General features: G+C 44.6%; 1 protein-coding gene across 3 annotated transcripts in view; it reads right to left on the bottom strand.

Annotated features, from left to right (window-relative positions):
• LOC124551103 overlaps positions 1 to 17,791 on the bottom strand; it is a 214,512-nt gene that overhangs the window by 45,676 nt on the left and 151,045 nt on the right. For all 3 annotated transcript variants that reach the window (XM_047126034.1, XM_047126036.1, XM_047126035.1), the window contains exons 5-6: positions 6,182 to 6,367; positions 2,275 to 2,634 (exon numbers count right to left, since the gene is read on the bottom strand). In XM_047126034.1, the coding sequence (XP_046981990.1) occupies positions 2,275 to 2,634; positions 6,182 to 6,367 (546 nt within the window). The remainder of the gene's footprint in view (positions 1 to 2,274; positions 2,635 to 6,181; positions 6,368 to 17,791) is intronic.

Genomic DNA, 17,791 nt, shown 5'->3' with positions numbered 1-17,791 from the left:
TGAACCAAGAACGTTCTATCCAAATAGCTCAAATAGGAACTGAGCACCAAGACCTCCCCAAAACATGATTATGTGCATGGGTGTTTTAGGTATCTTTGTTACAGCACTTCCACATTGTAACGATATTTATTTCCCACTGTTCTTTTTGTGTACATGAAATCGCAGATATCAAGTTTTTTTAACATTCACAAAGAGTCCATTACCACTAAATCAATAGGGGATATCATCAAAAACACTGTTAACTTCCAGGTTTTTTCATTCTGTTTTATTCACTAAGAGAGAAGTATTGTTTGCAAAGAGGATTAACTTGATTACTGCAGTGGAACACAGTGAGAGGACATTTGACACTTCTTGCAGCAATTTAATAGAAATCATTCAAATGATTTATGAAATGTATACCTAAAAACTTCTAACAAACTTTTTGTGTGTTAATGTCTCTTTATTCAGTGAGTACTACAGTTTTAAACATAGCTGTCCTTCAGCAGCTATATATACATTTCAGTATATGAATCACACAGCTAACGGGTTGCAAATGACTGTTTCATACATTGACCTAGGTTTCGTCGCCTTGAAGGATGTCTTCATCAGAATGAAACTTCAAGACACCCTATAAAAATACACTGAAAGTTAAGTTTGACAAAAATATTAACCGAAATGGCAATTGTCATGGTATACAAAGCTTAGTAACATCAAGTTACAAAGCAAGAAAGATCATACTTGCTAATTCAGTGCATCCTCATTCCCAAGAAAAAGCATTTTTCCATTCAGCCATTCATTGTGCATTTTCTATATCTTTGTCATTTGACAACCAAATGAAGAGATGAATTTAAGAAAAACTATTGCAGTTAATAATGGCTATGATCTCTCATTAGTTGAAAAGATCTTCAAAGTTAAAACTGATGCTAAAGTGACCACTTTAGATATCAGAGCTCTTTCTGACGATAGCGAGCACAAGAAAGTTTTTTCTATTCAATTTTTCAGACCTATTTCCTATGCAAAGGATGCAAAGTAACCTTTTCCAATAACAATAACTTGCAAAAAAATCTTATTCACACTCTCAAGTCCACAGTTGCTCCTATACTCAGTTCAGGAGTTTATAAAATCACTTGTAATACGTGTCCTGTTTATTATATAGGACAAACTGGAATATCTTTCAGTGTTTGGTACAAGGAAAATTTATTGGGAAAAATTGGCACTAATGTACATATTTCCACCTTTGCTGATCATATGTCACTTTCCGGTCACAAATCAAGAAGTGTTGAAGAAATTTCCATTTCACATATGAAAACATAGATCACAGGCTTGACATACTCAAAGAGATGAAGGTTTTCAAGTATATTTCTAAGAACAATGGCCTCATCCTCAATGAACAGTTACAATTAAGTACCAAACATTTTTTTTCAATGGCTTTAATCCACTACTCCCAGAATTTTGATTCCCTTATTTTTTACTATGTTTTGCTACCTCTAGTTACCAAACAACATTTTCTTCGAATCTCATTTCGGATTGCCCAGCTGTTTGTATAAATATTCTATAACATCCTGTGTTTTATGTAATGGTAATTTTTGTATAGCCTAACATATGGCTCTGTTAATACTTCGTTTATCAACTTTTTTTCTATTTGCAAAAGTACATTACACTCACTTCCTTTGTATTTTGTTGTTTAACTCATTTACTTCTGTTGTAATACCTCAAATGGGCACATGTCACTGTCCGCACCTGACAGGCAGTGCAACACGTATTGTTTTTACGGCAGCAATGTAAGCCACTGGGCCAATCAGTCTGATGTTCCTAGCAAGGCATAAGTACCAAAGGTTTGAAAGCGCTGAATTTTAATTTTTGACTTGAGCATATCTGCTCAAAACTTTTGACTATTTCTTTCTAAAAATGTAACTTTACATAAGTAACCCTTGTATGCCATGACAATGATCATCTTGGTTAATACTTTTGTCAGACTTAATTTTCTAAAACTTTCATTCTGATGAAGATATCGTTAGAGGTGTCACAACTTAGGTCAGTGTACGAAACAGTTATTTGCAATTGGTTGGCTGTGTGACTCAGTGAGTAGTGATATTAATATTCATACTCCCTCTTCAATTCTCCAACAATTTAGTTCCCATTGCATCTCTTTTACACACAGAATTTTCCCATTATTAATGCAAAATCGATGTCTGTTACTTTTGAAATGGTACCAATGTAAAAAGCTCCTTTAATGATTCTTTTCCACGATTTTTAAAAAGTCTGAAACCTTGTGAAAATAACAGACAAACTTACTTTGCTGTATCTGAGGTAAAGTGCAGTGGGTTCCCTGATAACACCAGCTCCTGTAGTTCTCGGTTATCTCTGAAGATACCGATGGGCAGGCTCCTGATCTTATTGTAGGCTAGGTTCAGCCTCTGGACACTTTTCAAGTGAATGAACACATCTTGTTCCAGTGAACTGATGCCATTGCGGTCCAAAATAACATCCTCAAGCTTGCTAGCATCCTGGAAGACATCACGGTCCAAAGATCTCAAGTCATGATTTCGTTGAACCAACAGATGCTTCAGGTCACGGGTGTAGTGAAAAAGGTTCCTTGGCAGTGAAATGAGCATTGTGTCCGTCATGTTTATGTACTTTAGATGTGGAACGTACCTGTAGGAAGAAAATTTGGCTTTATTCATAACAAAAGACTGTAAATTTACATTTACATCTCCTACTAAATACTAAGCACATATTCTGACCCTCTGACTAATCTTAGAACACATACTGATGAAAGGGAAACCTACATGCATAGCATTCGTAGATAAAAGAAAGCTTTTGAAAATGTTCACTGGAATACTGTCCTTGACATCCAGAAGGTAGCTAAATAAAACACCTGGAGTGAAGAGGCATGCCCACTATTACTTACATTCTGTGGTACTCACAATATTCCAAAGAGTTTACATAGCAAAATAGTTTACAAACTTTCTTGGCAAAAGAAGAATCTTCGCTGAAATACATCATTATTTTGTAAATGATGAGTCCTAAAATAAATGTTTCTAATTATTGCCAGATTTTGCAATTAATAATAGGAACAGGATGCTCAAAATGATTTACAGGATGTGCACGACAGTGACCTACTACATTATGCACATCAAATCGCACACAACAGAGATTACAGTGATTTCAAAGGAAGAAGTGGATGGTTGCATAACTTCAAACAATGCTACATAACTGGAAGGCATAAGGAAACAAAATTTCAAATGAAGCACCAACTTGGCAATGCACAGCGAACTGTGGAATCAGCCAGAAAATTTGCAGATGAGATAAACAAAATTATCCCACCTTTCAGTAAGGCATTTGCTTTCAACTCTGACCAATCCTGATTTGAAGAGGAAATCAATATGAAAGGAACATTGGAAATCACAGATCGCAAGAGAGTTCTATTTAAGATGAAATTACAATGAAATGAATACCCCTAGCTGCATACAGGCATTGATATAAGTCAACGGGGACAGTTGAAAATGTGTGCCCCAACTGAGACTCGAACCCGGGATGTGGTCTCACAGGAGGTGTGCCAGATATAAGTACCTGCAGTCACACTATCCTCTGTGTCCTCAGTGGCTCAGATGGGCAGAGCATCTGCCATGTAAGCAGGAGATCACGGGTTCGAGTCCCGGTCGGGGCACACATTTTCAACTGTCCCCGTTGACTTATATTAATGCCTGTATGCAGCTAAGGGTACTCATTTCATTGTAATTTCATTCTAACAAGCTGCAAGGTCACCAATGGTATCTGTTCTTTTGGACGTGTCCAAAAGAACAGATACCATCCTCAAATACAGGGTGTTACAAAAAGCTACGGCCAAACTTTCAGGAAACATTCCTCACACACAAATAAAGAAAAGATGTTATGTGGACATGTGTCCGAAAATGCTTAATTTCCATGTTAGAGCTCATTTTAGTTTTGTCAGTATGTACTGTACTTCCTCAATTCACCACCAGTTGGCTCAATTGAAGGAAGGAAATGTTGACTTCGGTACTTGTGTTGACATGCGACTCATTGCTCTACAGTACTAGCATCAAGCACATCAGTACGTAGCATCAACAGGTTAGTTTCATCATGAACGTGGTTTTGCAGTCAGTGCAATGTTTACAAATGCGGAGTTGGTAGATGCCCATTTGATGTGTGGATTAGCACGGGGGAATAGCCGTGGCACGGTACGTTTGTATCGAGACAGATTTCCAGAACGAAGGTGTCCCGACAGGAAGACGTTCGAAGCAATTGATCGGCGTCTTAGGGAGCCCGGAACATTCCAGCCTATGACTCGCGACTGGGGAAGACCTAGAACGACGAGGACACCTGCAATGGACGAGGCAATTCTTCGTGCAGTTGACGATAACCCTAATGTCAGCATCAGAGAAGTTGCTCCTGTACAAGGTAACGTTGACCACGTCAATGTATGGAGAGTGCTACAGGAGAACCAGTTGTTTCCGTACCATGTACAGCGTGTGCAGGCACTATCAGCAGCTGATTGGCCTCCACGGGTACACTTCTGCGAATGGTTCATTCAACAATGTGTCAATCCTCATTTCAGTGCAAATGTTCTCTTTACGGATGAGGCTTCATTCCAACGTGATCAAATTGTAAATTTTCACAATTAACAAGTGTGGGCTGACGAGAATCCACACGCAATTGTGCAATCATGTCATCAACACAGATTTTCTGTGAACGTTTGGGCAGGCATTGTTGGTGATGTCTTGATTGGGCCCCATGTTCTTCCACCTACACTCAATGGAGCACGTTATCATGATTTCATACGGGATACTCTACCTGTGCTGCTAGAACATGTGCCTTTATAAGTACGACACAACATGTGGTTCGTGCGCGATGGAGCTCCTGCACATTTCAGTCGAAGTGTTCGTACGCTTCTCAACAACAGATTCGGTGACCGATGGATTGGTAGAGGCGGACCAATTCCATGGCCTCCACGCTCTTCTGACCTCAAACCTCTTTACTTTCATTTATGGGGGCATTTGAAAGCTATTGTCTATGCTACTCCGGTACCAAATGTAGAGACTCTTCATGCTCGTATTGTGGACAGCTGTGATACAATACGCCATTCTCCAGGGCTGCATCAGCGCATCAGGGATTCCATGCGATGGAGGGTGGATGCATGTATCCTCGCTAACGGAGGACATTTTGAACATTTCCTGTAACAAAGTACTTGAAGTCACGCTGGTATGTACTGTTGCTGTGTGTTTCCATTCCATGATTAAAGTGATTTGAAGAGAAGTAATAAAATGAGCTCTAACATGGAAAGTAAGCGTTTCTGGATACATCTCCACATAACGTATTTTCTTTCTTTGCGTGTAATTTTTCCTGAAAGTTTGGCTGTACCTTTTTGTAACACCCTGTATATGTATTTAAGACCAACTAAAATCAATGCTTTAACGCATTCATATACAATTATGTCAACTGTTAATCTGAATGGTAAATTGGCTACAAAGTTATTTATTGTTCTGCAATAAGTTGGAGGTGCTCTGCCCCCTACAATTCTTTCTTGTGTACACGATCTTGCAAAGGCAGTAGGGAATATTTACATCTCAGCAACTAAGAGTGGGGACATGGGCATAAGAGAGCTATAACTGTGGTATTAACACTGCTTTTGAGCAATAGCTGGTCCAAATAATTTGCTTTTGCTTGATTCCTGGTCTACATATAAAAATCACACTCCTTTAGAGCAAACTATTCCTCCTGAAATGTTTGCAACATTGCAATTCACACCACATGGAACCACTGTTTTTTCCATGTCTACAAAGCATATAATCACACTACATGCACTATGCCTTAAAGGATACCCAGGTCCACAATAAGCTCCATGACAGACTGTTTTGTATAAGGTTGCATGCCATCACGTTCCATCAGTCGTCATCACCCCGTTACACCAGTATGATTCTATATGCATTCTTTAAGAGTGGATGCCTAGCTGAACATCCTGCACGGTTCGTAGCTCCGAAAGGTCTTTGCCTTTGATCTTAGTAGTGAGAACCTTTGTGACCATTCTGGTGCAACATTTTTCATTTGGTGTTCCTGCTTGGTTTGTTTTGAACATTTATTGAATGAAAAGAAGCACCCATTCCAGGTCAAAACTATGTAGTTTCACCTACAGCACATCATTTGAAAATAAGTAGGAGCATACTACAAAATAGGCACTAACCTGAATGCATCAACAGACAGCCAGTCAACTTCCTCTGACTGGATGAACACTGCAGTGACTGACAAACCCACACAAGGTGGTATTAAGTCATCCTTCAGCCCGTACATGCACACTGCTGTTGCGTGCTGGACATAGCAGTCACAGCCCCAAGTCGTCTTCGGTGGAATGCTTGAAGGGTAGTGATAGCTGCAAAGCAGAGTTAGTTAGTTAGATACGTGTCCCATAGATCATTTTACATAGCAGATTCTAATCATGTGAAATAATGAGTCGTTTTACATTCACATCACAAATTAATAACTGCCCCCAAGATTTTCTGTGATTGTAAGTGCAAATATGGCTGAGCTAAGATGTTTTAGGAGTTCCAAGATGTGCTTTTTCCTATTTAAATTCTCATCAATATGGGCAACAAAAAATTTTGAATTTTCGATCCTATTTATTATTTCCTCACCACGTGTTACACTTATCACTGAGTTGTACCCCTACATGTACAGAACTGAATATTTTTTAAGATGATGTGACTTACCATACGAAAGCACTGGCAGGTCAATAGAAACACAAACAGACACATATATACACACAAAATTCAAGCTTTTGAAACAAACTGTTGCTTCATCAGGAAAGAGGGAAGGAGAGGGAAAAACGAAAGGATGTGGGTTTTAAGGGAGAGGGTAAGGAGTCATTCCAATCCCGGGAGCGGAAAGACTTACCTTAGGGGGAAAAAAGGATGGGTATACACTCGCACACACACACATATCCATCCACACATATACAGACACAAGCAGACATATTTAAAGACAAAGAGTTTGGGCAGAGATGTCAGTCAAGGCGGAAGTGCAGAGGCAAAGATGATGTTGAATGACAGGTGAGGTGTGAGTGGCGGCAACTTGAAATTAGCGGAGATTGAGGCCTGGTGGGTAACGGGAAGAGAGGATATATTGAAGAGCAAGTTCCCGTCTCCGGAGTTCGGATAGGTTGGTGTTGGTGGGAAGTATCCAGATAACCCGGACGATGTAACACTGTGCCAAGATGTGCTGGCCGTGCACCAAGGCATGTTTAGCCACAGGGTGATCCTCATTACCAACAAACACTGTCTGCCTGTGTCCATTCATGCGAATGGACAGTTTGTTGCTGGTCATTCCCACATAGAAAGCATCACAGTGTAGGCAGGTCAGTTGGTAAATCACGTGGGTGCTTTCACATGTGGCTCTGCCTTTGATCGTGTACACCTTCCGGGTTACAGGACTGGAGTAGGTGGTGGTGTGTGCGAGTGTATACCCGTCCTTTTTTCCCCCTAAGGTACGTCTTTCCCCTCCCAGGATTGGAATGACTCCTTACCCTCTCCCTTAAAACCCACTTTCTTTCGTCATTCTCTCTCCTTCCCTCCTTCCTGATGAGGCAACAGTTTGTTGCGAAAGCTTGAATTTTGTGTGTATGTATGTGTCTGTTTGTGTTTCTATCGACCTGCCAGCGCTTTCGTATGGTAAGTTACATCATCTTTGTTTTTAAATATATTTTTCCCGCGTGGAATGTTTCCGTCTATTATATATATTTCCCATGTGGAATGTTTCGCTCTATTAATATATATATATATATATATATATATATATATATATATATATATATATATATATATATATTTCGCAACCAATGGTTGCCTCGTCAGGAAAGAGGGAAGGAGAAGGAAAGACAAAAGGATATGGGTTTTAAGGGAGAGGGTAAGGAGTCATTCCAATCCCGGGAGCGGAAAGACTTACCTTAGGGGGAAAAAAGGACAGGTATACACTCGCACACACACACATATCCATCCACACATACACAGACACAAGCAGACATTTGTAAAGGCAAAGAGTTTGGGCATTTTTTGGGCAGAGATGTCAGTCGGGGCGGATGTACAGAGGCAAAGATGAAGTTGAAAGACAGGTGAGGTATGAGCGGCGGCAAATTGAAATTAGAAATTAGCGGAGATTGAGGCCTGGCGGATAGCGAGAAGAAAGGATATGCTGAAGGGCAAGTTCCCATCTCCGGAGTTCTGACAGGTTGGTGTTAGTGGGAAGTATCCAGATAACCCGGACGGTGTAACACTGTGCCAAGATGTGCTGGCCGTGCACCAAGGCATGTTTAGCCACAGGGTGATCCTCATTACCAACAAACACTGTCTGCCTGTGTCCATTCATGCGAATGGACAGTTTGTTGCTGGTCATTCCCACATAGAACGCTTCACAGTGTAGGCAGGTCAGTTGGTAAATCACGTGGGTGCTTTCACACGTGGCTCTGCCTTTGATCGTGTACACCTTCCGGGTTACAGGACTGGAATAGGTGGTGGTGGGAGGGTGCATGGGACAGGTTTTACACCGGGGGCGGTTACAGGGGTAGGAGCCAGAGGGTAGGGAAGGTGGTTTGGGGATTTCATAGGGATGAACTAAGAGGTTGCGAAGGTTAGGTGGACGGCGGAAAGACACTCTTGGTGGAGTGGGGAGGATTTCATGAAGGATGGATCTCATTTCAGGGCAGGATTTGAGGAAGTCGTATCCCTGCTGGAGAGCCACATTCAGAATCTGATCCAGTCCCGGAAAGTATCCTGTCACAAGTGGGGCACTTTTGGGGTTCTTCTGTGGAAGGTTCCGGGTTTGAGGAGATGAGGATGTGGCTCTGGTTATTTGCTTCTGTACCAGGTCGGGAGGGTAGTTACGGGATGCAAAAGCTGTTTTCAGGTTGTTGGTGTAATGGTTCAAGGATTCTGGACTGGACCAGATTCGTTTGCCACGAAGACCTAGGCTGTAGGGAAGGGACCGTTTGATGTGGAATGGGTGGCAGCTGTCATAATGGAGGTACTGTTGCTTGTTGGTGGGTTTAATGTGGACGGACGTGTGAAGCTGGCCATTGGACAGGTGGAGGTCAACGTCAAGGAAAGTGGCATGGGATTTGGAGTAGGACCAGGTGAATCTGATGGAACCAAAGGAGTTGAGGTTGGAGAGGAAATTCTGGAGTTCTTCTTCACTGTGAGTCCAGATCACGAAAATGTCATCAATAAATCTGTACCAAACTTCGGGTTGGCAGGCCTGGGTAACCAGGAAGGCTTCCTCTAAGCGACCCATGAATAGGTTGGCATACGAGGGGGCCATCCTGGTACCCATGGCTGTTCCCTTTAATTGTTGGTATGTCTGGCCTTCAAAAGTGAAGAAGTTGTGGGTCAGGATGAAGCTGGCTAAGGTAATGAGGAAAGAGGTTTTAGGTAGGGCGGCAGGTGATCGGCGTGAAAGGAAGTGCTCCATCGCAGCGAGGCCCTGGACATGCGGAATATTTGTGTATAAGGAAGTGGCATCAATGGTTACAAGGATGGTTTCCGGGGGTAACAGACTGGGTAGGGATTCCAGGCGTTTGAGAAAGTGGTTGGTGTCTTTGATGAAGGATGGGAGACTGCATGTAATGGGTTGAAGGTGTTGATCTACGTAGGCAGAGATGCGTTCGGTGGGGGCTTGGTAACCAGCTACAATGGGACGGCCGGGATGATTGGGTTTGTGAATTTTGGGAAGAAGGTAGAAGGTAGGGGTGTGGCGTGTTGGTGGGGTCAGGAGGTTGATGGAGTCGGGTGAAAGGTTTTGTAGGGGGCCTAAGGTTCTGAGGATTCCTTGAAGCTCCGCCTGGACATCAGGAATGGGATTGCCTTGGCAAACTTTGTAAGTAGTGTTGTCTGAAAGCTGACGCAGTCCCTCAGCCACATACTCCCGACGATCAAGTACCACAGTTGTGGAACCCTTGCCCGCCGGAAGAATGACGGATGGATCGGTCAGCCTTCAGATCACGGATAGCCTGGGCTTCAGCAGTGGTGATGTTGGGAGTAGGATTAAGGTTTTTTAAAAAGGATTGAGAGGCAAGGCTGGAAGTCAGAAATTCCTGGAAGGTTAGGAGAGGGTGATTTTGAGGAAGAGGAGGTGGGTCCCGCTGTGACGGAGGACGGAACTGTTCCAGGCATGGTTCAATTTGGATAGTGTCTTGGGGAGTTGGATCCTTAGGAGTAGGATTAGGATCATTTTTCTTCGTGGCAAAGTGATATTTCCAGCAGAGAGTACGGGTGTAGGACAGTAAATCTTTGACGAGGGCTGTTTGGTTAAATCTGGGAGTGGGGCTGAAGGTGAGGCCTTTGGATAGGACAGAGGTTTCGGATTGGGAGAGAGGTTTGGAGGAAAGGTTAACTACTGAATTGGGGTGTTGTGGTTCCAGATTGCGTTGATTGGAATTTTGAGGTTTTGGAGGGAGTGGAGCTGGAAGTGGGAGATTGAGTAGATGGGAGAGACTGGGTTTGTGTGCAATGAGAGGAGGTTGAGGTTTGCTGGAAAGGTTGTGAAGGGTGAGTGAGTTGCCTTTCCGGAGGTGGGAAACCAGGAGATTGGATAGTTTTTTAAGGTGGAGGGTGGCATGCTGCTCTAATTTGCGGTTGGCCTGTAGGCCTGTTGTTCAGACCATCCTCCTACAGGCCAACCGCAAATTAGAGCAGCATGCCACCCTCCACCTTAAAAAACTATCCAATCTCCTGGTTTCCCACCTCCGGAAAGGCAACTCACTCACCCTTCACAACCTTTCCAGCAAACCTCAACCTCCTCTCATTGCACACAAACCCAGTCCCTCCCATCTACTCAATCTCCCACTTCCAGCTCCACTCCCTCCAAAACCTCAAAATTCCAATCAACGCAATCTGGAACCACAACACCCCAATTCAGTAGTTAACCTTTCCTCCAAACCTCTCTCCCAATCCGAAACCTCTGTCCTATCCAAAGGCCTCACCTTCAGCCCCACTCCCAGATTTAACCAAACAGCCCTCGTCAAAGATTTACTGTCCTACACCCGTACTCTCTGCTGGAAATATCACTTTGCCACGAAGAAAAATGATCCTAATCCTACTCCTAAGGATCCAACTCCCCAAGACACTATCCAAATTGAACCATGCCTGGAACAGTTCCGTCCTCCGTCACAGCGGGACCCACCTCCTCTTCCTCAAAATCACCCTCTCCTAACCTTCCAGGAATTTCTGACTTCCAGCCTTGCCTCTCAATCCTTTTTAAAAAACCTTAATCCTACTCCCAACATCACCACTGCTGAAGCCCAGGCTATCCGTGATCTGAAGGCTGACCGATCCATCGTCATTCTTCCGGCGGGCAAGGGTTCCACAACTGTGGTACTTGATCGTCGGGAGTATGTGGCTGAGGGACTGCGTCAGCTTTCAGACAACACTACTTACAAAGTTTGCCAAGGCAATCCCATTCCTGATGTCCAGGCGGAGCTTCAAGGAATCCTCAGAACCTTAGGCCCCCTACAAAACCTTTCACCCGACTCCATCAACCTCCTGACCCCACCAACACCCCGCACCCCTACCTTCTATCTTCTTCCCAAAATTCACAAACCCAATCATCCCGGCCGTCCCATTGTAGCTGGTTACCAAGCCCCCACCGAACGCATCTCTGCCTACGTAGATCAACACCTTCAACCCATTACATGCAGTCTCCCATCCTTCATCAAAGACACCAACCACTTTCTCAAACGCCTGGAATCCCTACCCAGTCTGTTATCCCCGGAAACCATCCTTGTAACCATTGATGCCACTTCCTTATACACAAATATTCCACATGTCCAGGGCCTCGCTGCGATGGAGCACTTCCTTTCACGCCGATCACCTGCCGCCCTACCTAAAACCTCTTTCCTCATTACCTTAGCCAGCTTCATCCTGACCCACAACTTCTTCACTTTTGAAGGCCAGACATACCAACAATTAAAGGGAACAGCCATGGGTACCAGGATGGCCCCCTCGTATGCCAACCTATTCATGGGTCGCTTAGAGGAAGCCTTCCTGGTTACCCAGGCCTGCCAACCCGAAGTTTGGTACAGATTTATTGATGACATTTTCGTGATCTGGACTCACAGTGAAGAAGAACTCCAGAATTTCCTCTCCAACCTCAACTCCTTTGGTTCCATCAGATTCACCTGGTCCTACTCCAAATCCCATGCCACTTTCCTTGACGTTGACCTCCACCTGTCCAATGGCCAGCTTCACACGTCCGTCCACATTAAACCCACCAACAAGCAACAGTACCTCCATTATGACAGCTGCCACCCATTCCACATCAAACGGTCCCTTCCCTACAGCCTAGGTCTTCGTGGCAAACGAATCTGCTCCAGTCCGGAATCCTTGAACCATTACACCAACAACCTGAAAACAGCTTTTGCATCCCGTAACTACCCTCCCGACCTGGTACAGAAGCAAATAACCAGAGCCACATCCTCATCTCCTCAAACCCGGAACCTTCCACAGAAGAACCCCAAAAGTGCCCCACTTGTGACAGGATACTTTCCGGGACTGGATCAGATTCTGAATGTGGCTCTCCAGCAGGGATACGACTTCCTCAAATCCTGCCCTGAAATGAGATCCATCCTTCATGAAATCCTCCCCACTCCACCAAGATTGTCTTTCCGCCGTCCACCTAACCTTCGCAACCTCTTAGTTCATCCCTATGAAATCCCCAAACCACCTTCCCTACCCTCTGGCTCCTACCCCTGTAACCGCCCCCGGTGTAAAACCTGTCCCATGCACCCTCCCACCACCACCTATTCCAGTCCTGTAACCCGGAAGGTGTACACGATCAAAGGCAGAGCCACGTGTGAAAGCACCCACGTGATTTACCAACTGACCTGCCTACACTGTGAAGCGTTCTATGTGGGAATGACCAGCAACAAACTGTCCATTCGCATGAATGGACACAGGCAGACAGTGTTTGTTGGTAATGAGGATCACCCTGTGGCTAAACATGCCTTGGTGCACGGCCAGCACATCTTGGCACAGTGTTACACCGTCCGGGTTATCTGGATACTTCCCACTAACACCAACCTGTCAGAACTCCGGAGATGGGAACTTGCCCTTCAGCATATCCTTTCTTCTCGCTATCCGCCAGGCCTCAATCTCCGCTAATTTCTAATTTCAATTTGCCGCCGCTCATACCTCACCTGTCTTTCAACTTCATCTTTGCCTCTGTACATCCGCCCCGACTGACATCTCTGCCCAAAAAATGCCCAAACTCTTTGCCTTTACAAATGTCTGCTTGTGTCTGTGTATGTGTGGATGGATATGTGTGTGTGTGCGAGTGTATACCTGTCCTTTTTTCCCCCTAAGGTAAGTCTTTCCGCTCCCGGGATTGGAATGACTCCTTACCCTCTCCCTTAAAACCCATATCCTTTTGTCTTTCCTTCTCCTTCCCTCTTTCCTGACGAGGCAACCATTGGTTGCGAAAGCTAGAATTTTGTGTGTATGTTTGTGTTTGTTTGTGTGTCTATCGACCTGCCAGCGCTTTTGTTTGGTAAGTTTCATCATCTTTCTTTTTAGATATATTTTTCCCACGTGGAATGTTTCCCTCTATTATATTCATATATATATATATATATATATATATATATATATATATATATATATATATATATATATATATAATTTTTAGCCGCTTCCCACAGGTTTTAACGTCATTATTTCTTCGGCAGACAATTGTTAGCTTCATTTTCATACTCTGCCACCACAAAACCACTCCTTTTAATATATTACACGCATTTTTTTCGAAATTTTCCCGAATTTCTCCGTCCTCTAGCGTGTTTTGGCGGCAACACAACCACCTAACCTTTGTGCACATCGTTGTCTACCAACCCAAGTCCAACATAGCCCAGCTGTAACCAACACCTTTTCGCCTTTTTTCACACCAGATCTCCAGTTACTTTCCAGTCCACCTTTATCCCTCCCCATATATTTTTATTTTCATTTTAGCCTCATGTTACACTTTCCACCTTCCAATACCATGTCACCCTCACAACACCCCCACAACGACCCCATTAAGTTTTATTTACATTCCCTCCGCATACATGCCTTCACCCTAGCCGGATTACGCTCCCATATGCTATTTTCTCAGGCTTGTCTGACATTTGGCATTACCCCCAAAGGCCTCACACTTGAAGTTCCCATCTCTGGCTGCAACCCTTCCTTCCATCAGTCCTTATACCAGTTCCAAACTGAACAATCCATTGCCCTCACCCACCTAATCCTTCACCTACACATCAACTCAGCCAATGAACACACCCGTCAACTCCTATCCTTAATAAAAGTCCTTAATCTTTCCTCTCCCACATCCACACCGGCTGTTCACAGCATCCTCCTACAGGACAACCGTAAATTAGAACAGCATGCCACCCTCCACCTCAAAAAACTATCCAATCTCCTGGTTTCCCACCTCCGGAAAGGCAACTCACTCACCCTTCACAACCTTTCCAGCAAACCTCAACCTCCTCTCATTGCACACAGACCCAGTCTCTCCAATCTACTCAATCTCCCACTTCCAGCTCCACTCCCTCCAAAACCTCAAAATTCCAATCAACACAATCTGGAACCACAACACCCTAATTCAGTAGTTAACCTTTCCTCCAAACTTCTCTCCCAATCCGAAACCTCTGCCCTATCCAAAGGCCTCACCTTCAGCCCCACTCCCAGATTCAACCAAACTGCCCTCGTCAAAGATTTACTGTCCTACACTCGTACTCTCTGCTGGAAGTATCACTTTGCCACGAAGAAAAATGATCCTAATCCTACTCCTAGTGATCCAACTCCCCAAGACACCATCCAAATTGAACCCTGCCTGGAACAGTTCCGTCCTCCGTCGCAGCGGAACCCACCTCCTCTTCCTCAAAATCACCCTCTCCAAACCTTCCAGGAATTTCTGACTTCCAGCCTTGCATCTCAATCCTTCTTAAAAAACCTTAATCCTACTCCCAACATCACAACTGCTGAAGCCCAGGCTATCCGTGATCTGAAGGCTGACCGATCCATCGTCATTCTTCCGACGGACAAGGGTTCCATGACCGTGGTACTTGATCGTCAGGAGTATGTGGCTGAGGGACTGCGTCAGCTTTCAGACAACACCACATACAAAGTTTGCCAAGGTAACCCCATTCCCGATGTCCAGGCGGAGCTTCAAGGAATCCTCAGAACCTTAGGCCCCCTGCAAAACCTTTCACCTGACTCCAACCTCCTGACCCCACCGACACCCCGCACCCCTACCTTCTACCTTCTTCCTAAAATCCACAAACCCAATCATCCCGGCCACCCCATTGTAGCTGGTTACCAAGCCCCCACAGAACGTATCTCTGCCTACGTAGATCAACACCTTCAACCCATTACATGCAGTCTCCCATCCTTCATCAAAGACACCAACCACTTTCTCGAACGCCTGGAATCCTTACCCAATGTGTTACCCCCAGAAACCATCCTTGTAACCATTGATGCCACTTCGCCGGCCGCAGTGGTCTAGCGGTTCTGGCGCTGCAGTCCGGAACCGCGGGACTGCTACGGTCGCAGGTTCGAATCCTGCCTCGGGCATGGGTGTATGTGATGTCCTTAGGTTAGTTAGGTTTAAGTAGTTCTAAGTTCTAGGGGACTTATGACCTAAGATGTTGAGTCCCATAATGCTCAGAGCCATTTTTTGATGCCACTTCCTTATACACAAATATTCCGCACGTCCAGGGCCTCGCTGCGATGGAGCATTTCCTTTCACGCCGATCACCTGCCACCCTACCTAAAACCTCTTTCCTCATCACCTTAGCCAGCTTCATCCTGACCCACAACTTCTTCACTTTTGAAGGCCAGACATACCAACAATTAAAAGGGAACAGCCATGGGTACCAGGATGGCCCCCTCGTACGCTATCCTACTCATGGGTCGCTTAGAGGAAGCCTTCTTGGTTACTCAGGCCTGCCAACCCAAAGTTTGGTACAGATTTAATGATGACATCTTCATGATCTGGACTCACAGTGAAGAAGAACTCCAGAATTTCCTCTCCAACCTCAACTCCTTTGGTTCCATCAGATTCACCTGGTCCTACTCCAAATCCCATGCCACTTTCCTTGACGTTGACCTCCACCTGTCCAATGGCCAGCTTCACACGTCCGTCCACATCAAACCCACCAACAAGCAACAGTACCTCCATTATGACAGCTGCCACCCATTCCACATCAAACGGTCCCTTCCCTACAGCCTAGGTCTTCGTGGCAAACGAATCTGCTCCAGTCCGGAATCCCTGAACCATTACACCAACAACCTGACAACAGCTTGCGCATCCCGCAACTACCCTTCCGACCTGGTACAGAAGCAAATAACCAGAGCCACTTCCTCATCCCCTCAAACCCAGAATCCCCCACAGAAGAACCACAATAGTGCCCCACTTGTGACAGGATACTTTCTGGGACTGGACCAGACTCTGAATGTGGCTCTCCAGCAGGGATACGACTTCCTCAAATCCTGCCCTGAAATGAGATCCATCCTTCATGAAATCCTCCCCACTCCACCAAGAGTGTCTTTCCGCCGTCCACCTAACCTTCGTAACCTGTTAGTTCATCCCTATGAAATCCCCAAACCACCTTCCCTACCCTATGGATCCTATCCTTGTAACCGCCCCCAGTGTAAAACCTGTCCCATGCACCCTCCTACCACCACCTACTCCAGTCCTGTAACACGGAAGGTGTACACGATCAAAGGCAGAGCCACGTGTGAAAGCACCCACGTGATTTACCAACTGACCTGCCTACACTGTGATGCATTCTATGTGGGAATGACCAGCAACAAACTGTCCATTCGCATGAATGGACACAGGCAGACAGTGTTTGTTGGTAATGAGGATCACCCTGTGGCTAACATGCCTTGGTGCACAGCCAGCACATCTTGGCACAGTGTTACACTGTCCGGGTTATCTGGATACTTCCCACCAACACCAACCTATCCGAACTCCGGAGATGGGAACTTGCCCTTCAGTATATCCTCTCTTCCCGTTACCCACCAGGCCTCAATCTCCGCTAATTTCAAGTTGCCGCCACTCATGCCTCACCTGCCTTTCAACAACTTCTTTGCCTCTACACTTCTGCCTCGACTGACATCTCTACCCAAACTCTTTGTCTTTAAATATGTCTGCTTGTGTCTGTATGTGTGGATGGATATGTGTGTGTGTGCGCGAGTGTATACCTGTCCTTTTTTCCCCCTAAGGTAAGTCTTTCCGCTCCCGGGATTGGAATGACTCCTTACCCTCTCCCTTAAAACCCACATCCTTTCGTCTTTCCCTCTCCTTCCCTCGTTCCTGATGAGGCAACAGTTTGTTGCGAAAGCTTGAATTTTGTGTGTATGTTTGTGTTTGTTTGTGTGTCTATCGACCTGCCAGCGCTTTCGTTCGGTAAGTCACCTCATCTTTGTTTTTTTATATATATATATATATATATATATATATATATATATATATATATATATATATATATATATTTTGAGAGTGAGACCATTCGCAGAAAACCAGTCAATGATACTTTTAAGAACATTGTTTACCATTTCTTCTGTTTCTGTATATATGGTTGGATAGATTACAATACTAGTGTCATGTGCAAACAGAAGTAATTCTGCTTGTTGTATATTACATAGAAGATCATTTACATGCGTGAGGAAGAACAGTAGACCTAAATTGAGCCTTGGGGAACCCCATACATGATTTCTGCCAAATCAGAATGATGTCCTCACACTATATTGGTTGAATTACTATGAACAACTTGCTG

This window comes from Schistocerca americana, chromosome 9 (genome assembly GCF_021461395.2).
Source record: "Schistocerca americana isolate TAMUIC-IGC-003095 chromosome 9, iqSchAmer2.1, whole genome shotgun sequence".
In the NCBI taxonomy this organism is placed as follows: domain Eukaryota; kingdom Metazoa; phylum Arthropoda; class Insecta; order Orthoptera; family Acrididae; genus Schistocerca; species Schistocerca americana.
This window is presented reverse-complemented; position numbering and strand designations above follow the sequence as displayed.